Source organism: Somniosus microcephalus, chromosome 29 (assembly GCF_052327205.1).
Source record: "Somniosus microcephalus isolate GS21.2 chromosome 29, FLI_Smic_1.0, whole genome shotgun sequence".
In the NCBI taxonomy this organism is placed as follows: domain Eukaryota; kingdom Metazoa; phylum Chordata; class Chondrichthyes; order Squaliformes; family Somniosidae; genus Somniosus; species Somniosus microcephalus.
The window spans coordinates 20,677,181-20,693,216 of record NC_141015.1 but is presented as its reverse complement, the minus strand read 5'-3'; the positions used below and the strand labels follow the sequence as shown (position 1 = coordinate 20,693,216).

The window sequence follows — 16,036 nt, the reverse complement described above, 5'->3', positions numbered from 1 at the left end:
CTTCCCCTTGCCGCCACGCTGCTCCTAGCGTTCTACAAGGTAATGGCGGCGACCCGCGGCTCACTTTTCCTTCCCCTCGTTTTATTTTCTCTACGCTGCCCGGTTCTTGAGCACCGGCCGCGCCCTGCGCGCGCCACCCTCTCTCTCTTTCCTCCCGACGACGCTGCACGGCCCCTTTGCAGAGCTGCTCGATCGAGCTCGAGCCCGCCGCAGTCCGGAAGGGTCAGCGCACTACCTGCTACCAGCACGATTTGCTGGAACACCTCGACTGGGGAGCCAAGCCCAGCTCTCCACAGCCTCCCCTGCAATTCTCCGAACTCCGATGGATCCTTGGGCGGTTGCCCGCGGTCGACGCCCGTTGCTCTGACTTCTACCTCCAAGAAGCTTCTTCTCAGGGAAAGATCCCCGTGAGGTGATGCAGTACTGCAGGTGAGTTCGAACCTGCTCGTCGCCAGTGTAGTGTCCGAGTATCAATAATACACGGACTGCAGGAGAACAATAGTAACAGGTATTTACTGAACAGAGGGTAAACTTAAGACTGAAGTACAGAAGCCTGCTATGGCTTTATATACAGGTGTGGTCACTGCCAGTACTGCAGTATAAAATCAGTTCTCTCAAAGGTACATACACAAAGGGGGTTGTAGATTTTTTTTTTTTTTTTTTAAAGATAGAGTCAAAAGACCTTTCTCATTCATACTTAGCTGCTAAATAGCCCACTTTCAGCAGGGAAATCAGCCAGTTTCCAGTCCTGGTTACTTTCTAGCAATGCTGTTGGAAGTGCATGTATATGGGTATTGGGCGAGGACAGCAGAACTTGGTTGCAATGTAAAATGTGAGATAGTCTTAGTAATCTACACAATTATATTCTGCAGCAGGAGAATGTAAATTCCACGGCAAATTTGTCAATGGGCAAGGGATGTATCAGTCTCAATATAATGATTATATTTGTGCACAGCCTCTATGTTCCCATGTGTTGTTTAGCTGTTTACAGTAATAGCTGCCACTTAATACCTATACACAGGAAACTCTTTGGTATCCGGCACCGATGGGATCGGGATGGTGCCGGTTGATTAAAAATTCCAGATGACGGAGAAGGTTATCTACCGAGGCTATTTCTAACAAACAAAAATAAAAAAAATCACGAAATGCGCAGAATACAGTAATTGGGTACTCACTTACAGAATGTTGTGTTAAATGGATGGTGGAAGATGCTTAAGTACAGTACTGCCAGTTGAGGGTAATCCAGAACTCTTCAATTACTTAACAATAAAACAAAACTTATACAGTAAACAGAAAAATGGTGGATCGGAAGAGACTACCGGCAGCGCGGGAGAGTCAGACTCCTGTTATTGAGGTGTTCCGACTTCCGACAGCGCCAAGAAGCTGAGTAGTGGCAGTTTGGAGAACTACCCCCACTGACTAACTCGGCCACCGCGGGAGACTTGGACACGGCAACATTTCCGGTTATTGAGGTGTTGTTTTCGGAGTGAGAATTTTGCTGGTTAATAGAGAATTCCGGATATTTAGGTGCCGTTTAAACGAGAGTTTCCTTTTACCACGCAGAAGTTCAACCAATACCTGGTATTGAATTATCAATGGACCAATGCAATTCGCACCGATTTTCAGCTCGTTCATTCACTTGCACTTCACACCTTGTACATTTCTCTGCTGTACTGGGTTTGGAGTTTCTACAAAACCCATTAATTGAAGAGCCATTATCAATGAGGTTGCATATCTCCATGCATTTCACACCTAGCACATGTCATCTGCAGGTGATGTTTGCAAGGTGTGAAATGCATCAGAGTTAAAGAACTGCGTATAAACTGTTTTAGAAAATTGGTTATACCTTCCAGCATTCAGAATTAGATCATAGGAAGATAGAAACAGGATTCGGCCATTCCGCCCCGACATTCAGTTCGATCACAGAAGATCTGGAGCTCAACTCCATTTACCCGCCTATGCTCCATATCCAGTGATGTCCTTACCTAGCAAAGATCTATCGATCTTAGTCTTCAGAACTTCAATTAATCCAGCATCCATGCCCTTTTTGGGGGGGGGTGGGGGGGGGGGGGGGGGGGGGGGGGGAGAAAGAGTTGCAGATTTCTACTCCCTTTTATGTGAAACTCCTAAATGGCCTAGCTCTAGTTTTATTAAGATCCCTTGTTCTGGATTCCTCCACCAGAGGAAATTGTTTTTTCTGTATTGATGGGCCTTCAATAACCACAAAACTAGAAGTTATAGACTTAAACAAGTTGGCTTTTAATCACTAAGATCAGAGCTAACATTTCAACACGCCGACTGGTTCACAGGAATGAGTCATACAGATCCTGGGATCTTTATGTAAGAGAAGTCAGGGGCTGAGCCAAGAGCCAAGACCTGGAACCTCCCAGGTTAGTCGGGAAAGAGGAAGTGAAACTACACACAGTGGGGGAGGGTAATATACATGAGTGCAAAACGAATACAGGATCAAGACAAACAGATTTCATTACATTCACCCCTTCTATAGATTTAGTCCATCGGGGTGATGTTTCTTAAAAGTTGGTATAAGTGAGTCTGTCAGGCGGTTTTGCAGTTCTCAGTGATCAGCGCAAAGCCAGTTGGGGTGCCTCTAGGGGAGTGGATTCTGGTTCCTCCGCTGTCCGGGCCTCCGCAGTGTCTTCCAAGTTATCTGCAGTGTCCTCCAGGTTAAAGTTGGGTATTGATACCTCTGGGCGTCCTGTCTCTTTGTAGTGTAGGTCTTCATCGGGTAGTCTCCCATCGTTCTCTTCCGCTCCCCGAGGGAGCGAGGTCTTTTATGGAAACAGTGTCCTCTCGCCCGTCAGAGTATTCGATATAGGCGTACTGAGGGTTTGCATGGAGGAGCTGTACCTTTTCCACAAGGGGGTCCGTTTTATGGCCTCTCACGTGCTTCCGCAATAGTACTGTCCCCGGAGACGTCAGCCACGCGGGTAGAGATATGCTCGAGGTGGATTTCCGGGGGAAAACGAACATCTTTTCGTGAGGGGTAGCGTTAGTGGCAGTACATAACAGAGACCTTATGGAGTGGAGCACGTCTGGGAGGACTTCCTGCCAGCGGGAGGTCGGAAGGCCTTTTGACTTTAAGGCTAACGTGACAGCCTTCCAAACAGTAGCATTCTCCCTTTCCACTTGCCCATTACCCCGGGGGTTGTAGCTAGTGGTTCTGCTAGTGGCTATCCCCTTCGAGAGCAAGAACTGGTGCAGCTCGTCACTCATGAATGACGTCCCCCTATCGCTGTGTATGTAGTTCGGCATGCCAAACATGCAGAATAGATTACAGAGACACTTGATTACCGTGGCACTGGTCATGTCTGGGCAGGGAATGGCGAAGGGGAAGCGGGAATATTCATCGATGATATTGAGGAAGTATACGTTACGGTCGGCAGAGGGAAGGGGTGCCTTGAAGTCCAGACTTAGGCGCTCGAATGGCCGTGTGGCTTTGATAAGGTGTGCACGGTCAGGCCTGTAGAAACGAGGCTTGCATTCTGCACAGATGCGGCAGGCTCTGGTCATTGCCCTGACCTCCTCGATGGAGTGGGGCAGATTGCGGGACTTTATAAAACGGTATAGTCGGGTGACCCCTGGGTGACAGAGGTCGTTGTGGAGACCCTGTAATTTGTCCGTATGAATGCTGGCACACATTCCCCGCGATAGGGAGTCTGGGGGTTCATTAAGGGCTCCCGGCCTGTACATAATATCATAGTCGAACGTGGATAGTTCGATCCTCCACCTGAGTATTTTGTCATTCTTGATTTTCCCCCTTTGTTTGTTATTAAACATGAAAGCCACCGACCGCTGGTCGGTGAGCAGGGTGAAACGTTTGCCGGCTAGGTAGTGTCTCCAGTGCCGCACTGCCTCCACTATAGCCTGTGCCTCCTTCTCGACAGAAGAGTGCCTGATTTCAGGTCCCTGAAGGGTTCGGGAGAAGGCGGCCACAGGTCTCCCAGCCTGATTGAGGGTCGCAGCTAAGGCAAAGTCTGACGCATCGCTTTCGACTTGAAAGGGAATGCATTCGTCCACTGCACACACTGCAGCCCTTTCAATGTCCTGTTTAATACTGGTGAAAGCCTCCCGAGCTTCAGCTAATAGTGGGAAGGACGTCGATTTAATGAGGGGTCGGGCCTTATCAGAGTAATTGGGCACCCATTGGGCATAATACGAAAAAAATCCCAGGCACCTTTTTAAAGCTTTGGGATTGTGTGGCAGGGGCAGTTCCTTTAGGGGGCGTAATCGGTCAGGGTCCGGTCCAATTACCCCATCTTCCACCACACAGCCGAGGATACAGAGACGGGTTGTGTTGAAGACACATTTGTCTTCGTTGTAGGTTAGATTCAGCTTTAGGGCAGTTTTTAAAAATCTCGCAAGATTTAGATCGTGGTCTTGCTGGTTGTGCCCGCAGATAGTGACATTGTCCAGATAGGGGTAGGTAGCTTGTAGTTTATTCTCGTCAACCATGCGGTCCATCTCATGTTGGAAGACCGAGACCCCATTTGTTACTCCGAAGGGCACTCTGAGAAAATGGTAGAGGCGCCCGTTCGCCTCGAAGGCGGTGTATGGGCGGTCCTCCGTTCTAATGGGGAGCTGGTGATACGCGGATTTGAGGTCGATAGTCGAGAAGACTCGGTATTGCGCAATCTGGTTGACCATTTCTGATATGCGGGGTAAAGGGTAGGCGTCCAGCTGGGTATAAATATTAACAGTCTGGCTGTAGTCAATTACCATCCGTTTCTTTGCTATTTTTAACTATGACTACTTGGGCACGCCACGGGCTGGTACTGCATTCAATAATGCCTTCCCGCAGGAGTCTGTCCACTTCCGCCTTGATAAAGTGTCTGTCTTCCAGACTGTACCGTCTACTTTTGGTTGCTATGGGCCAACAGTTCGGAGCGAGATTAGCGAATAAAGAGGGCGGGCTGATTTTTAAGGTGGATAGGCCACAGACGGTGAGTGGCGGCTGGGACCCGCCATATGCTAGCGTGACACTTTCGTGGTGGCACTGGAAGTCCAGGCCCAAGATTACATTAACACAGAGTTCTGGCATCACGAAGAGTTTAAAATCCTTCTAGTCCGTGCCTTTTACAGTCAGTGTTACCACACAGTAGCCCAAAATGTCCGAAGTGTGGGGCTTAGCAGCCATAGCAATTCTGCTCCGTGTAGGGGTTACCGTTAATGAGTGCCGCCGTACCAGGCTAGGGTGGATAAAACTCTCGGTACTCTCAGTCAATTAAACATTTCGTTAAATTCCCGTTTACCTGTATGTCCATCATGGATTTTGTCAACGGGTGTGGCCTGGATTGATCCACCGTGATCGAAGCCACTGTTGGGCCCTGGGCGGCCGTTGAGTCGGGAAAAGATGACGGATCCCAAGATGGCGGCCCGCAAGGCACGCACGAGGTGGTGACGGAGTTGGAAATCGGATTCCCCTGCAGACTTTGCTAAAATGCCCCCTTTTCTTACATTTGAAGCATGTAGCGTCCTTCGCTGGGCATCGTTGTCTGGGGTGCTTGGCCTGGCCGCAGAAGTAGCATTTCGGGCCTTGAGACATTGCCGCTGTAGTAGGACTCCTGCGTGAACTTGTGTGGGGACTCCGGCGGCGTAGAGCTGGTCTGAGACCTGGATGGGGAAGGTGGCTGATTCCAAGATGGCGGCCCCCTCGGCGCGCACGAGGCGGTGAGGGCCGCATGGCCGGAAGAATAAGAGTCAGAGTTTTTCTGGGCCACGTCCAGCGATTGCGCAGTGGCCACTGCCTTTTTTAAGTCCAGGACCACCTCCTCCAGCAGTCTCTGCCGGATATAATTCGATTTGAGGCCCGTGATGAAGGAATCGCAGACCAATTCGTCAGAGTATGCGTTGGCCGTCACGGCCTTGCAGTTACAGTCCCGGACCAGGTCCTTTAGGCCCTGTAAGAAATCGTCCATTGATTCCTCTGGTCGCTGCCTGCGTGTAGCCAGCAGATGTCTGGCGTACACTTAGTTTACCGGCCTCTGGTATTGGGCCTTCAGGATAGTGATGGCCTCCATGTAAGAGGTGGCATCCCGGATGAACGAATAAATCCGATGACTTACGCGAGTAGTCAGTACACTCAGTTTATCTACCTCGCTAGCGGATGAGGCCCCCGCGAAGAGTTCGAAGCATTTGAGCCAGTGTCCAAATTGATTTGATGCTTCAGCAGAATGTGGATCCAAGTCCAGACGCTCTGGTTTTAGGAGTCGATCCATCCTAGTATTCTTCAGTGATTAAAATTGTATCTACCCCATCAAATCCCTTTATCATTTTAAACACTTCAATTAGATCACCCTTCAACCGTCTAAACTTAATGGCACACAAAGCAAGTTTATGCATCAAATACTGGTGCAACAGCCATTGGTTCAATCTATTACAATGGTGAAGTTTGCTTGCAGGAAGAAATTGAAGACAACGAAAAAAGTTCTGCAGCAATTTCTACAGCCATGGGATAACAGGGCCGAATGACGATAACCAAACTCTACATACCATCATACAGCTCATGAGAAGAACGTCATCCCTGAAACCAGGTATAATTCAGCACTGCCCTGCTACATTGCAGTAGAAAACTTAAAACACTTGTGCCAAAAGGTGAGATCAACACCCCATGTGACTGCTTTGCTGACAACCTGTAATGCCAATTATTTGAAACTTCCACAATAATGGTCGTAAGTCTAGTAGTATAACACCCAAACTTACCAACATCTCATGCACATCAAGCCGAAAACAAAAGGACGATACAAACTACAAACATGCTCAACATCGCTTGGAGACAAGAGCCAAAAGTTCTACACACCATGAGGAAAGAATAATGGGGATGTGAGAAGAGGCTCATCAGGGCTTCATCATCATGGGCTGTGAAGAACTCAAGTCCTTCTCATGATGCTTGCTGTTCTCGGTTTTACACTACTTGGCCAATGAAGTTGAATAGTTGTGGAAGCTCTTGGTTTTAATTAAGGATTACGTCCAAAGTTGTGCTTTTTGTGAGCAGGCTCGGTCATAAGGGTGTCAACTGCAGGCTTGTAAAGACAGACATCCTTAGATATTCCCAGTTGGCTAGGGCACATTCCCCACACTGAGGAGTGGAGACACCCACAGACGAATTGCAAAAAGTAAAAGCAATGAAGCATGGGAATGGAATAAGAATGCAAGAATTAAGAGCAGGAGTAGGCCATACGACCCTGCTTTGCCATTCAGTAAGATCATGGTTGAACTTCTACATCAACACCACTTTCCCACCCTATCCCCATATTCCTCGATTTCCTTAGTGCCCAAAAATCTATTGATCTCAGCCTTGAATATACTCAGCGTCTGCGCATCCACAGCCCTCTGGGGTAGAGAATTCCAAAGATTCACAACCCTTTGAAGACATTTCTCCTCATCTCAGTCCTAAATGGCCGACTCCTTATCCTGAGACTATAACCCCTAGTTTTAGACTCTCCCGCCAGGGGAAACAGCCTCTCAGCATCTACCCAGTCAAACCCTCTCAGAATCTTACATGTTTCAATGAGATCACCTCTCTTCTAAATTCCAGAGAATATAGGCCCATTCTACTCAATCTATCATCCCAGGAATCAGTCTAGTGAACCTTCATCGCAACCCCTCTAAGGCAAGTACATCCTTCTTTGGGTAAGGAGGTCAAAACTGTACCCAGTACTCCAGGCGCGGTCTCATCAAAGCCCTATATAATTGCAGCAAGACTTCCTTACTCTTATACTCCAACTCCCTTGCAATAAAGGCCAACATACAATTTGCCTTCCCAATTGCTTGTTGTACCTGCATGTTAACTTTCTGTGATTCATGTACAAGATCACCCAAATCTCTGAATACCAACATTTACTAATCTCTCGCCTTTTAAAAAGTATTCTGCTTTTCCATTCTTACTACCAAAGTGGATAATTTCCCACATTATACTCCATCGGCCACCTGCTTGCCCAAACACTTTACCGGTCAATATCCCTTTGCAGCCTCTTTGCATCCTGCTCACAGCTTACTTTCCCACGTAGCTTTGTATCGTCAGCAAACTTGGATATAATGCACTCGGTCCCCTCATTTAAGTAATTGATAGATTGTAAATAGCTGAGGCCCAAGCATCAATTATTGCGGTACCCCACTATTTACAACCTACCATCTCGAAAATGACCCATTTGTTCCTATCTATATTTTCTGTCCGTTAACCAATCCAAGCTAATAAATTACTCCCAATCCCATGAGCCCTTATCTTGTGCAACAACCTCTTGTGTGGCACCTTATCAAATGCCTTTTGAAAATCCAAATATACATCCATTGCTTCTCCTTTTGCTAGGTACACCCTCAAAAAAACTAACCAATTTATCAAACATTATTTCCCTTCAATACAGTGTTAACTTTGCCTAATCATATTACAATTTTCTAAGTGCCTTGTTACCACATCCCGAACAGATTCTAGCATTTTCCCGACTACTAAAGTCAGGCTAATTGGCCCATAGTTGCCTGTTTTCTCTCTACTTCCTTTCTTGAATGTTACATTTGCTACCTTCCAATCCATGGGAACCGTTCTAGAAGCTAGGGAATTCTGGAAGATCAAAACCACTGCATTCACTATCTCTGCAGCCATCTGTTCCCTTTAAGTGGCTGGGCAGCCCATGCACAGTTTCGTGCATGCGCAATATTGAAAATCGAAAATGCTGGTCCCAGGCTGCACGGGACCAGCAGAAAGCTGCACGGCCATGCAGCTTAGAGGGAACGTTGGATGTAGGGCATCAAGTCCAGGAGATCTGTCAGCTTTTAGTCCCATTAATTTCTCCAGTACTTTTTCTTTACTAATAATTACTTTATGCTCATCAGACCCTTGGCTCCCCACTATTTCCTGCATGTTTTGTGTGTCTTTTACGGTGAAGACAGATACAAAATATTTGTTTAATGTCTCTGCCCTTTCCTTATTCCCCAATATAATTTCTCCTGTCTCTACCTCTAAAGGGACTCACGTTTACTTTTGCTAATCTCTTCCTTTTTACATACTTGTAGAAGCTTTTACAATCTGTTTATATTTCTTGCTAATTTACTCACATATCCTATTTTCTCCCTCTTCATCAATTTTTTGGTCATTCTTTGCTGATATCTAAAATTCTCCCAATCCTCAGGCTTACTACTCTTTTTGGCAACATTGTAAGCTTCTTCTTTTAATTGAATACTATCCTTAACTTCTCCAGTTAGCCACGGTTGGACCACCGCAACTTCATTTTTAAGCAAGAATTCACATACGCCCACATCACTTTCCCACAAAAGCACAACATAAGCCCGAACCTCTTCAAATATGCTTCATAAAACTTAACACATACAAGACATCTGGCCCAATTCTATAGTTCAATTTTCTTTCTTTCAGCATGCCTCTTCTCCATCTCCTCGTTTCTTTCCTGCCTCTCTTTCTAGGGTCCATCTCTTACCCATCAACACTTTGCGTGGTTACAGTCTCTTCCTCGATATTACTTTTTCCAAGTTTCAGTCTCATGCTTTCTTCAACCATCCTACTTTTGGTTCTGGGTTTTCCCTGCTGACTCTCTATAGGGGCACAGTGCAAATTGCTTCAAACAAACAACCACATCTTTATTTCCAAGCACAAATTCACATGCACCTATGCCGCTTTCCCACAAAAGCACAACATATGCCCTAACCACTTCAAATATGCCTCAAAGCTCAACACATACAAGACATCTGGCCCAATTTGATAGTTTATAGCAAAGTAAACTAGAAAGTTGGTGGCTTATTTTTTGGTAAACCACTAAGTTCAGGTCATATTTGTTGCAGCTGTGATGAATATGGAGTGTAGCAACTGTCATCACAATGGCAGCGCTTGGTGAATAAGGCTACAAGAGCAGTGCCTGGATTATATTATGGTGCAGAGTTTGGATATGCAGGTTTCAGCTCACTTCCATTTTGACAGCATTAGATTCCGTTACCAAGCTAAAAATGGAATGCTCTAATGCCAACACAAATTCACTCAAGTCAGCGTAGCCCTAAAAAGTGAGAAGTTTGTGATGGTTTGGTAACAAGTTTTGTACTTGTCCATTATTAGCTTATCTGCACATATGTTCTTCAATGTCTGCATGCCCATGAACCATCACATTCTCAGCATATCAAAAATATTTACTTGATAAAACATGAAATGCAACCACATATTATGTTACAATATTGAAAGCAGTCATGTACAAAGTACAGGAAACTTTCTGGTATCCGGCACCGACGGGACCGAGCTGGTGCCATTAGATCAAAACTGCCGTATAAACCAACGGCAATGTTAAAACAGAGCTTTTCAGCTCCGTGTGAATCAACAAACCCTGTTGCTTAGCAACAGCTTCAAAACAGTCAGCTGCAGCTGCAAGCGTCTCTAGCTGAAGCTGTTGCTTAGCTACAGATCTTGCAGAGCCTGACTGGGAAAAAAAAAAGCAACGAGAAGTAAAAAAATATAAGAAACGGCTCCTGAATTTTGCCAGTAGATAGAGCTTTCCGGACTTTTAACCTCCGGCGAAACGAAAGTTTCCTTTACTGACAACAAGCACTTCTACAGCACTTTTAACATACAGAAACATTCCAAAGTGCTTCACAGAGGAGGGGTGGGATGAATGGGAAGAGGAGAAGGGAAAATGGATACTAAGCAGAAGTTAAAAGCTTTTAGTCAGCTCTCCTAATTCTAAGTTTTAAGGAGGTGTCTGAAGGTGGGGAGTAACGCTGAAAGACAGAGGGAGTTAGGAGAAGGAATTTTACTATTCATGATATTTGAAAGTTTTGCCATTAATGGCAGAGCATTAGAATGGGGCAGAAGGGCAAAGATCACAAGCTGGGAAGTAGGACTGAAAGTGGCAAAGTAATCCTGTATCTAATTGCATGCGTGTACTGGTTGCACGCTAGGCCCAAGCTTATTTACCCCTCTGCTAGCCATCACAGCAATCCTGCTCCATCTGCTGTTCTCTCCCCCATTTCATTCTCTATCTTTTGCAATATGTCCTTTCAGTCCCCACCTTACTACTCCCCTGATCACCAATCCTGCCAAAACTAAGTCTATTAACATCTGGGCCTGCCCAAAGCCTGGCTAAGCAATGTTGGCACCTTCCCCTTCATTGAGGCCACCCTGCTCAGCAACATGATCCCCACCCAAAGCTCTGCAGTGGTGTGGCCTTCATCTCCAGCTCCCATCTCTTCCTGTCTGCTTAAAAAAAATTCATCCATGACCTTCCCCAACTACTACCCATCTCTAACCTCCCTTTCTCAGAGGTCCTTGAACAAGTCATGTCCACCCAGCTGTGTATTCACTTTTCCCACTACTTCCAGTTCAAATTCCTGCCACTCACAGCATTGACTACTACCTTGGTCCAACTCGCCAGTATCTTGTGTGGCTGCACAATGGCACATTATCTGTTCCTTGTTCTCTAGCCTCTAGTACACTCAACCAAGCAACCTCCACCAGCAACTGTCCTCAGTACTGTCCTCTTAGTTCCACTCTTACCTGTCCCAACATAGCTAGCTCACTTCCTGAAATAGCTTATCCTACCGTACCCGCAGTGTCATATCTGGCCTGTCTTAAGCTTTCCATCTTTTGCCTCCTCCTAGTCCTTGTCTACGCAACTTTCAACGTTTAGTTAACATTCCTGTGTGAAATGTGGCTTATCAGAAAAACCTAATGTAATTTTTTTCTTCAACAATACATTTTCAGAGACAAACAAACTTTCAATCAAGTGAAGGTATTATAAAATGGCTCATCTGAGAGGACCAAAGAAAGGAACATTTTCCCCACTTAGTATTACAGCTCGTAGGTCAGACGACCAATAGCAACGATAGTCATTTCTCACTTTCACCAGGAATATTTTTTTTAAATTAGTTTATGGGATGTGGGCATCGCTGGCAATGCCAGCATTTATTGCCCATCCCTTGTTGCCCTCAAGAAGGTGGTGGCGAGCCACCTTCTTGAACCGCTGCAGTCCGTGTGGTGATAGTACTCCCACAGTGCTGTTAGGGAGGGAGTTCCTGGATTTTGACCCAGCGACGATGAAGGATCGGCGATATACTTCTAAGTCAGGATGGTGTGTGACTTGGAGGGGAACTTGCAGGTGGTGGTGTTCCCATGCGCCTGCTGCCCTTGTTCTTCTAGGTGGAAGAGGTCGTGGGTTTGGGAGGTGCTGCCGAAGAAGCCTTGGCGAGTTGCTGCTGTGCATCTTGTAGATGGTACAGGATGTGGATAGTGGGGGGATTCGGCGATGGTAATGCCATTGAATGTCAAGGGGAGGTGGTTAGACTCTCGCTTGTTGGAGATCGTCATTGCCTGGCACTTCTGTGGCACGAATGTTACCTGCCACTTATCAGCCCAAGCCTGAACATCAACCAGGCGGGCATGGACTGCTTCATTATCTGTGGAGTTGCGAATGGCGCTGAACACTGCAGTCTACAATGCCTACAAATTGTACCTTGTAGTTATGCCAAAGGGAGCTTCCAGGATTTCTCCTTTCATTCTACTTCCTTTTCAGGAAGAAAGAGAAACATTGCCTTTCTAAAAATCCATCTTTATCCAATCTCATCCAGTCCCAAATAAATTGGCTTTTCTTATCACTTGTTATTTCTGTCTCCGGCTTTACTTGCTGAATTTCAGTTCAGTTTCCAGCATAGTTTCTACAAATGATTTTGTTCTCATTTCTAGGCAGCAACTGAACAGACAGGGGTATAGGATGAAAGAAAATTTGGTGGCAATAGAGTAGAAAGTCAAAAAAAAAAAATAGCAGAATCTGGATTTCTCCTAGAGGGCCAGCAGTTATCAAATGCTCATTTTACTGCACAGATAGAAGAGATGTTATTTTCATGTAAATTTATTGTAAAGTATTTGATAAATCACATTCTCCTTTGGCCTGCTTTGCTCTCTCCCTACCCATCTCTGTCACAACTTGACATTCTCTTCCTTCTGCACTTTGGGACATACAGGAAACTCTATTATCCGGCACCAACGGGACCGGCGTGGTGCCGGTTTATCAAAAAGTCCGGATTACAGAGTGGTATAGTTAAAAGGTACGAGAGCTCCGTACACAGCAACAAATCCAGGCTTCCCTGTTGCTTAGCAACATGTGCAGGAACTCCAGCCACAGACCAAGCATCCCGGTTGCTTAGCAACAGGTGCAGGAACCCCGGTTACACAGCCACAGATCCAGGAATAGCCACTAATATGAAGTAAAACTTACCTGAACCTACTCCTGCATTTTGCCGGTTAACAGAGATTTCCGGTTATTTAGGTGCCGGTAAATCGAGAGTTTCCTGCATAAGGTGCAGGCCATGCTTTTAACATTCACCTTTCTTGCCGTGGACAAATAGAGACCATGAGAATCAGCTCACTTGTGATATTTCAAATCCCTTCGAGAACCAACCACCATATTTTCAGATTTGAACTTAAAATGTAAATAGAGACTAGGTTGCCAGCTACCAAAGGCACCCAGTAAATTTGCTTCAGTGCTGGAATTAAAGGAAACTTTGAATAAAAAGTCTCAATGCTTCTACTTGTGTAGACCTCTGCAACAAATTGCACAGCAAATGGCATAAAGGACTAGAGCAGAAGCCAGATTGTTGCTTTAATCTTAAGTTAGCTATATGGTGACCATTTTTCTTACCATAATGGCTATTTCCTGCTTACAAACTTGGAGGTCATGTTCGGTGTTTACATACATTCGTTTCAGAGCGCATCTTACACCACTGTGAGTCTTGGCTAAAAACACTATTGCAAATCCACCTAAACAAATGAAAAACAATATGGTTAGAAACACATTACATGCAATTAAATTCAGTGTTTTTATTTTGCAGACACATGGCATTTTTGAATTTTACTAGATTCTCATTAAGTGGTCATGTAATTAATAAGTACGAAAGACTCTTTAAAATATTCAGATTGCATCTTTTACTTGGGTGTCTGAGCCATGCGCCAACCTATTGATCTCTATTTACCACAGTAATTGATGTATTGGGCCTGGGCAACACATTATTAGTTGCTGATCTAGTACATAGATATCAAAACTATCAGTTTAAATAATCTCATTTATAGCTCAGTCATAAACATTATCTGGACAGGATCAGACTGCAAATATTAGGACATTTAATTACAATGAAACCTGCACGTCAGTGAAAGTACATGCAGTGTAAATAGAGCCCTTCTGCCTAGTGGTGATAGCACATCAAGAAACGTTTTTGGCAGAATCTGGACATTATCCATTTTTCAACAGATGCTCGTCAACTTCCTTCCAATTGTGACACATCTTAGAAAACTGCCCTTTATTTGCTCATTACACAGCCGGCATTGCAAAAAACGCTTGCACATAAATTTACACATCCCTTCATCCAAATATGGTAGACCTGCCTTGTTCATTTATTACCTAATTCACCAGGTGTCAGTTAAGAGTATGCCAATCAGGTATTTTCTAAGTAATTTATCTTCCTATTTGAAAATAAATAAATCAAAAGGCACAGCTCAAAAATTGAGGAACTGCTCGAGCTAAATAAAGCAAAGGTGCAATGACACTGCAGCTACTGGTCTAGAATTGGTAGGTGGCGCACTGGTTTCATCCCGTTTACCCTGCCTCAGGTGAACAATGAATTCTGTTGGCCTGCACACGCACACAAATGTTTAACTAGTGCAGGTGGCAGTAGTCACGCCATCTAAAGATTTTAATTAATTGCAGGCATGCAAAATGTGTTCAGGAGGTCCAAGGAACTTTACAACAACTTGCATTTAAATAGCGCCTTTAATGTAGAGGCGCTTTACACAGCTCTAAACTCCTAAATGGAAGTCGTGAGACTACCAAGGTTTCACACCATCTCTCCCCAGAGGGGAGACCAGAGACTTGAACCCAATTCAAAATGTACAACTTTAGCATTGAGCAAATACACTCCCAATAGTTTCTGCAATCTTTCAGATTATTTTGAATGGTAGACAGATTAAATTGTCATTCAAGTGTGTACACACTACTAACTGCACCTTTCCAATACTACAGGTAGACTATCCTTTATCCAAAAACCTTGGGACCAGCTGTGTTTCGGTTTTCGGATTTCAGAAGGTTTTCATCTCCGTATCCGACAACAAACACTGTTGCTTAGCAACAGCTTGTAAACACTCGGGCCCTGCCTTGGAAGCGTCTCTGAAGCTGTTGCTAAGCTACAGAGACTCTTTCCACAGCCTGACTGTTTAAAAAAATGCTAGGGGAAGAAAAAAAATGCTAGGGGAAGAAAAAAAAACGAACAAAATGGCTGCTGATTTCTGCCGTTAGATCGAGGTTTCCGGCTCCCCCTGCTCCGTATCTGAATTCCTTGACTTAGCGGGGGTTTGGGGTTCGACTGCCGCTGCCAGTTGTGGGAAAGCCGGATATCGGCTGACTCCTACACTAAGCTGGCCCGCAAATCAGGTCGGGTGGGAAGAAAAGACTATCGGACGGGCCGCTGCAGCTATCAGACGGGCCGCTGTATTGTTGGGTTCACTCTCTCGGTACCTCCTTCACACTGCCCAGCTCGGCCTGCAATCTCCTACCCAGGAGGGAACTCTGTGACCCTCTGCCCTGCTCACAGGGAAAGGCAGAGCTCCCGGACCACTCCTGTCATGTTTGGCGCCACTCGGGTCATGTCATGCGCACGACTTACGCTCCACAAAAAAACTTTTGGTTTTTAGAGGTTTTCAGAAGTGCGGATAAAGGATAGTCTACCTGTACTCCCAAAGAGAGAGACGTTTTGCTGTTAAAGCTGCTCCCAGTTAAATGGAACCCTGCAAGCGACTTTAAATAGAATCAACGTGTTTTAAAAATCAACCTCTCATATTGAAGATTTATTACAAGTAGCATTTCACCTTGTGAACATTGTTCGTTAATTCTCACAAGTAATGCTTTGAATGGATTTACAACAAAAGACGAGCCTTGTGCCAAAGAAAGAAACAGATCGTATTGAGTATGGAACTAGTAATTTAAGAAATAACAACAGAAAATGCTGGAAAAACTCAGCAGGCCAGGCAACATCCGTGGAGAGA

General features: G+C 45.3%; 1 protein-coding gene across 6 annotated transcripts in view; it reads right to left on the bottom strand.

The window, feature by feature from the left end:
- LOC147098528 (AP2-associated protein kinase 1-like) overlaps positions 1-16,036 on the bottom strand; it is a 121,247-nt gene that overhangs the window by 63,821 nt on the left and 41,390 nt on the right. For 5 of the 6 annotated variants that reach the window (XM_085970335.1, XM_085970337.1, XM_085970336.1 and 2 more), the window contains exon 2: positions 13,644-13,762. In XM_085970335.1, coding sequence (XP_085826461.1) covers positions 13,644-13,762 — 119 coding nt within the window. Of the gene's footprint in view, positions 1-13,643; positions 13,763-16,036 lie in introns of those variants that run through there. The other variant, XM_085970340.1, reaches the window with a different exon arrangement.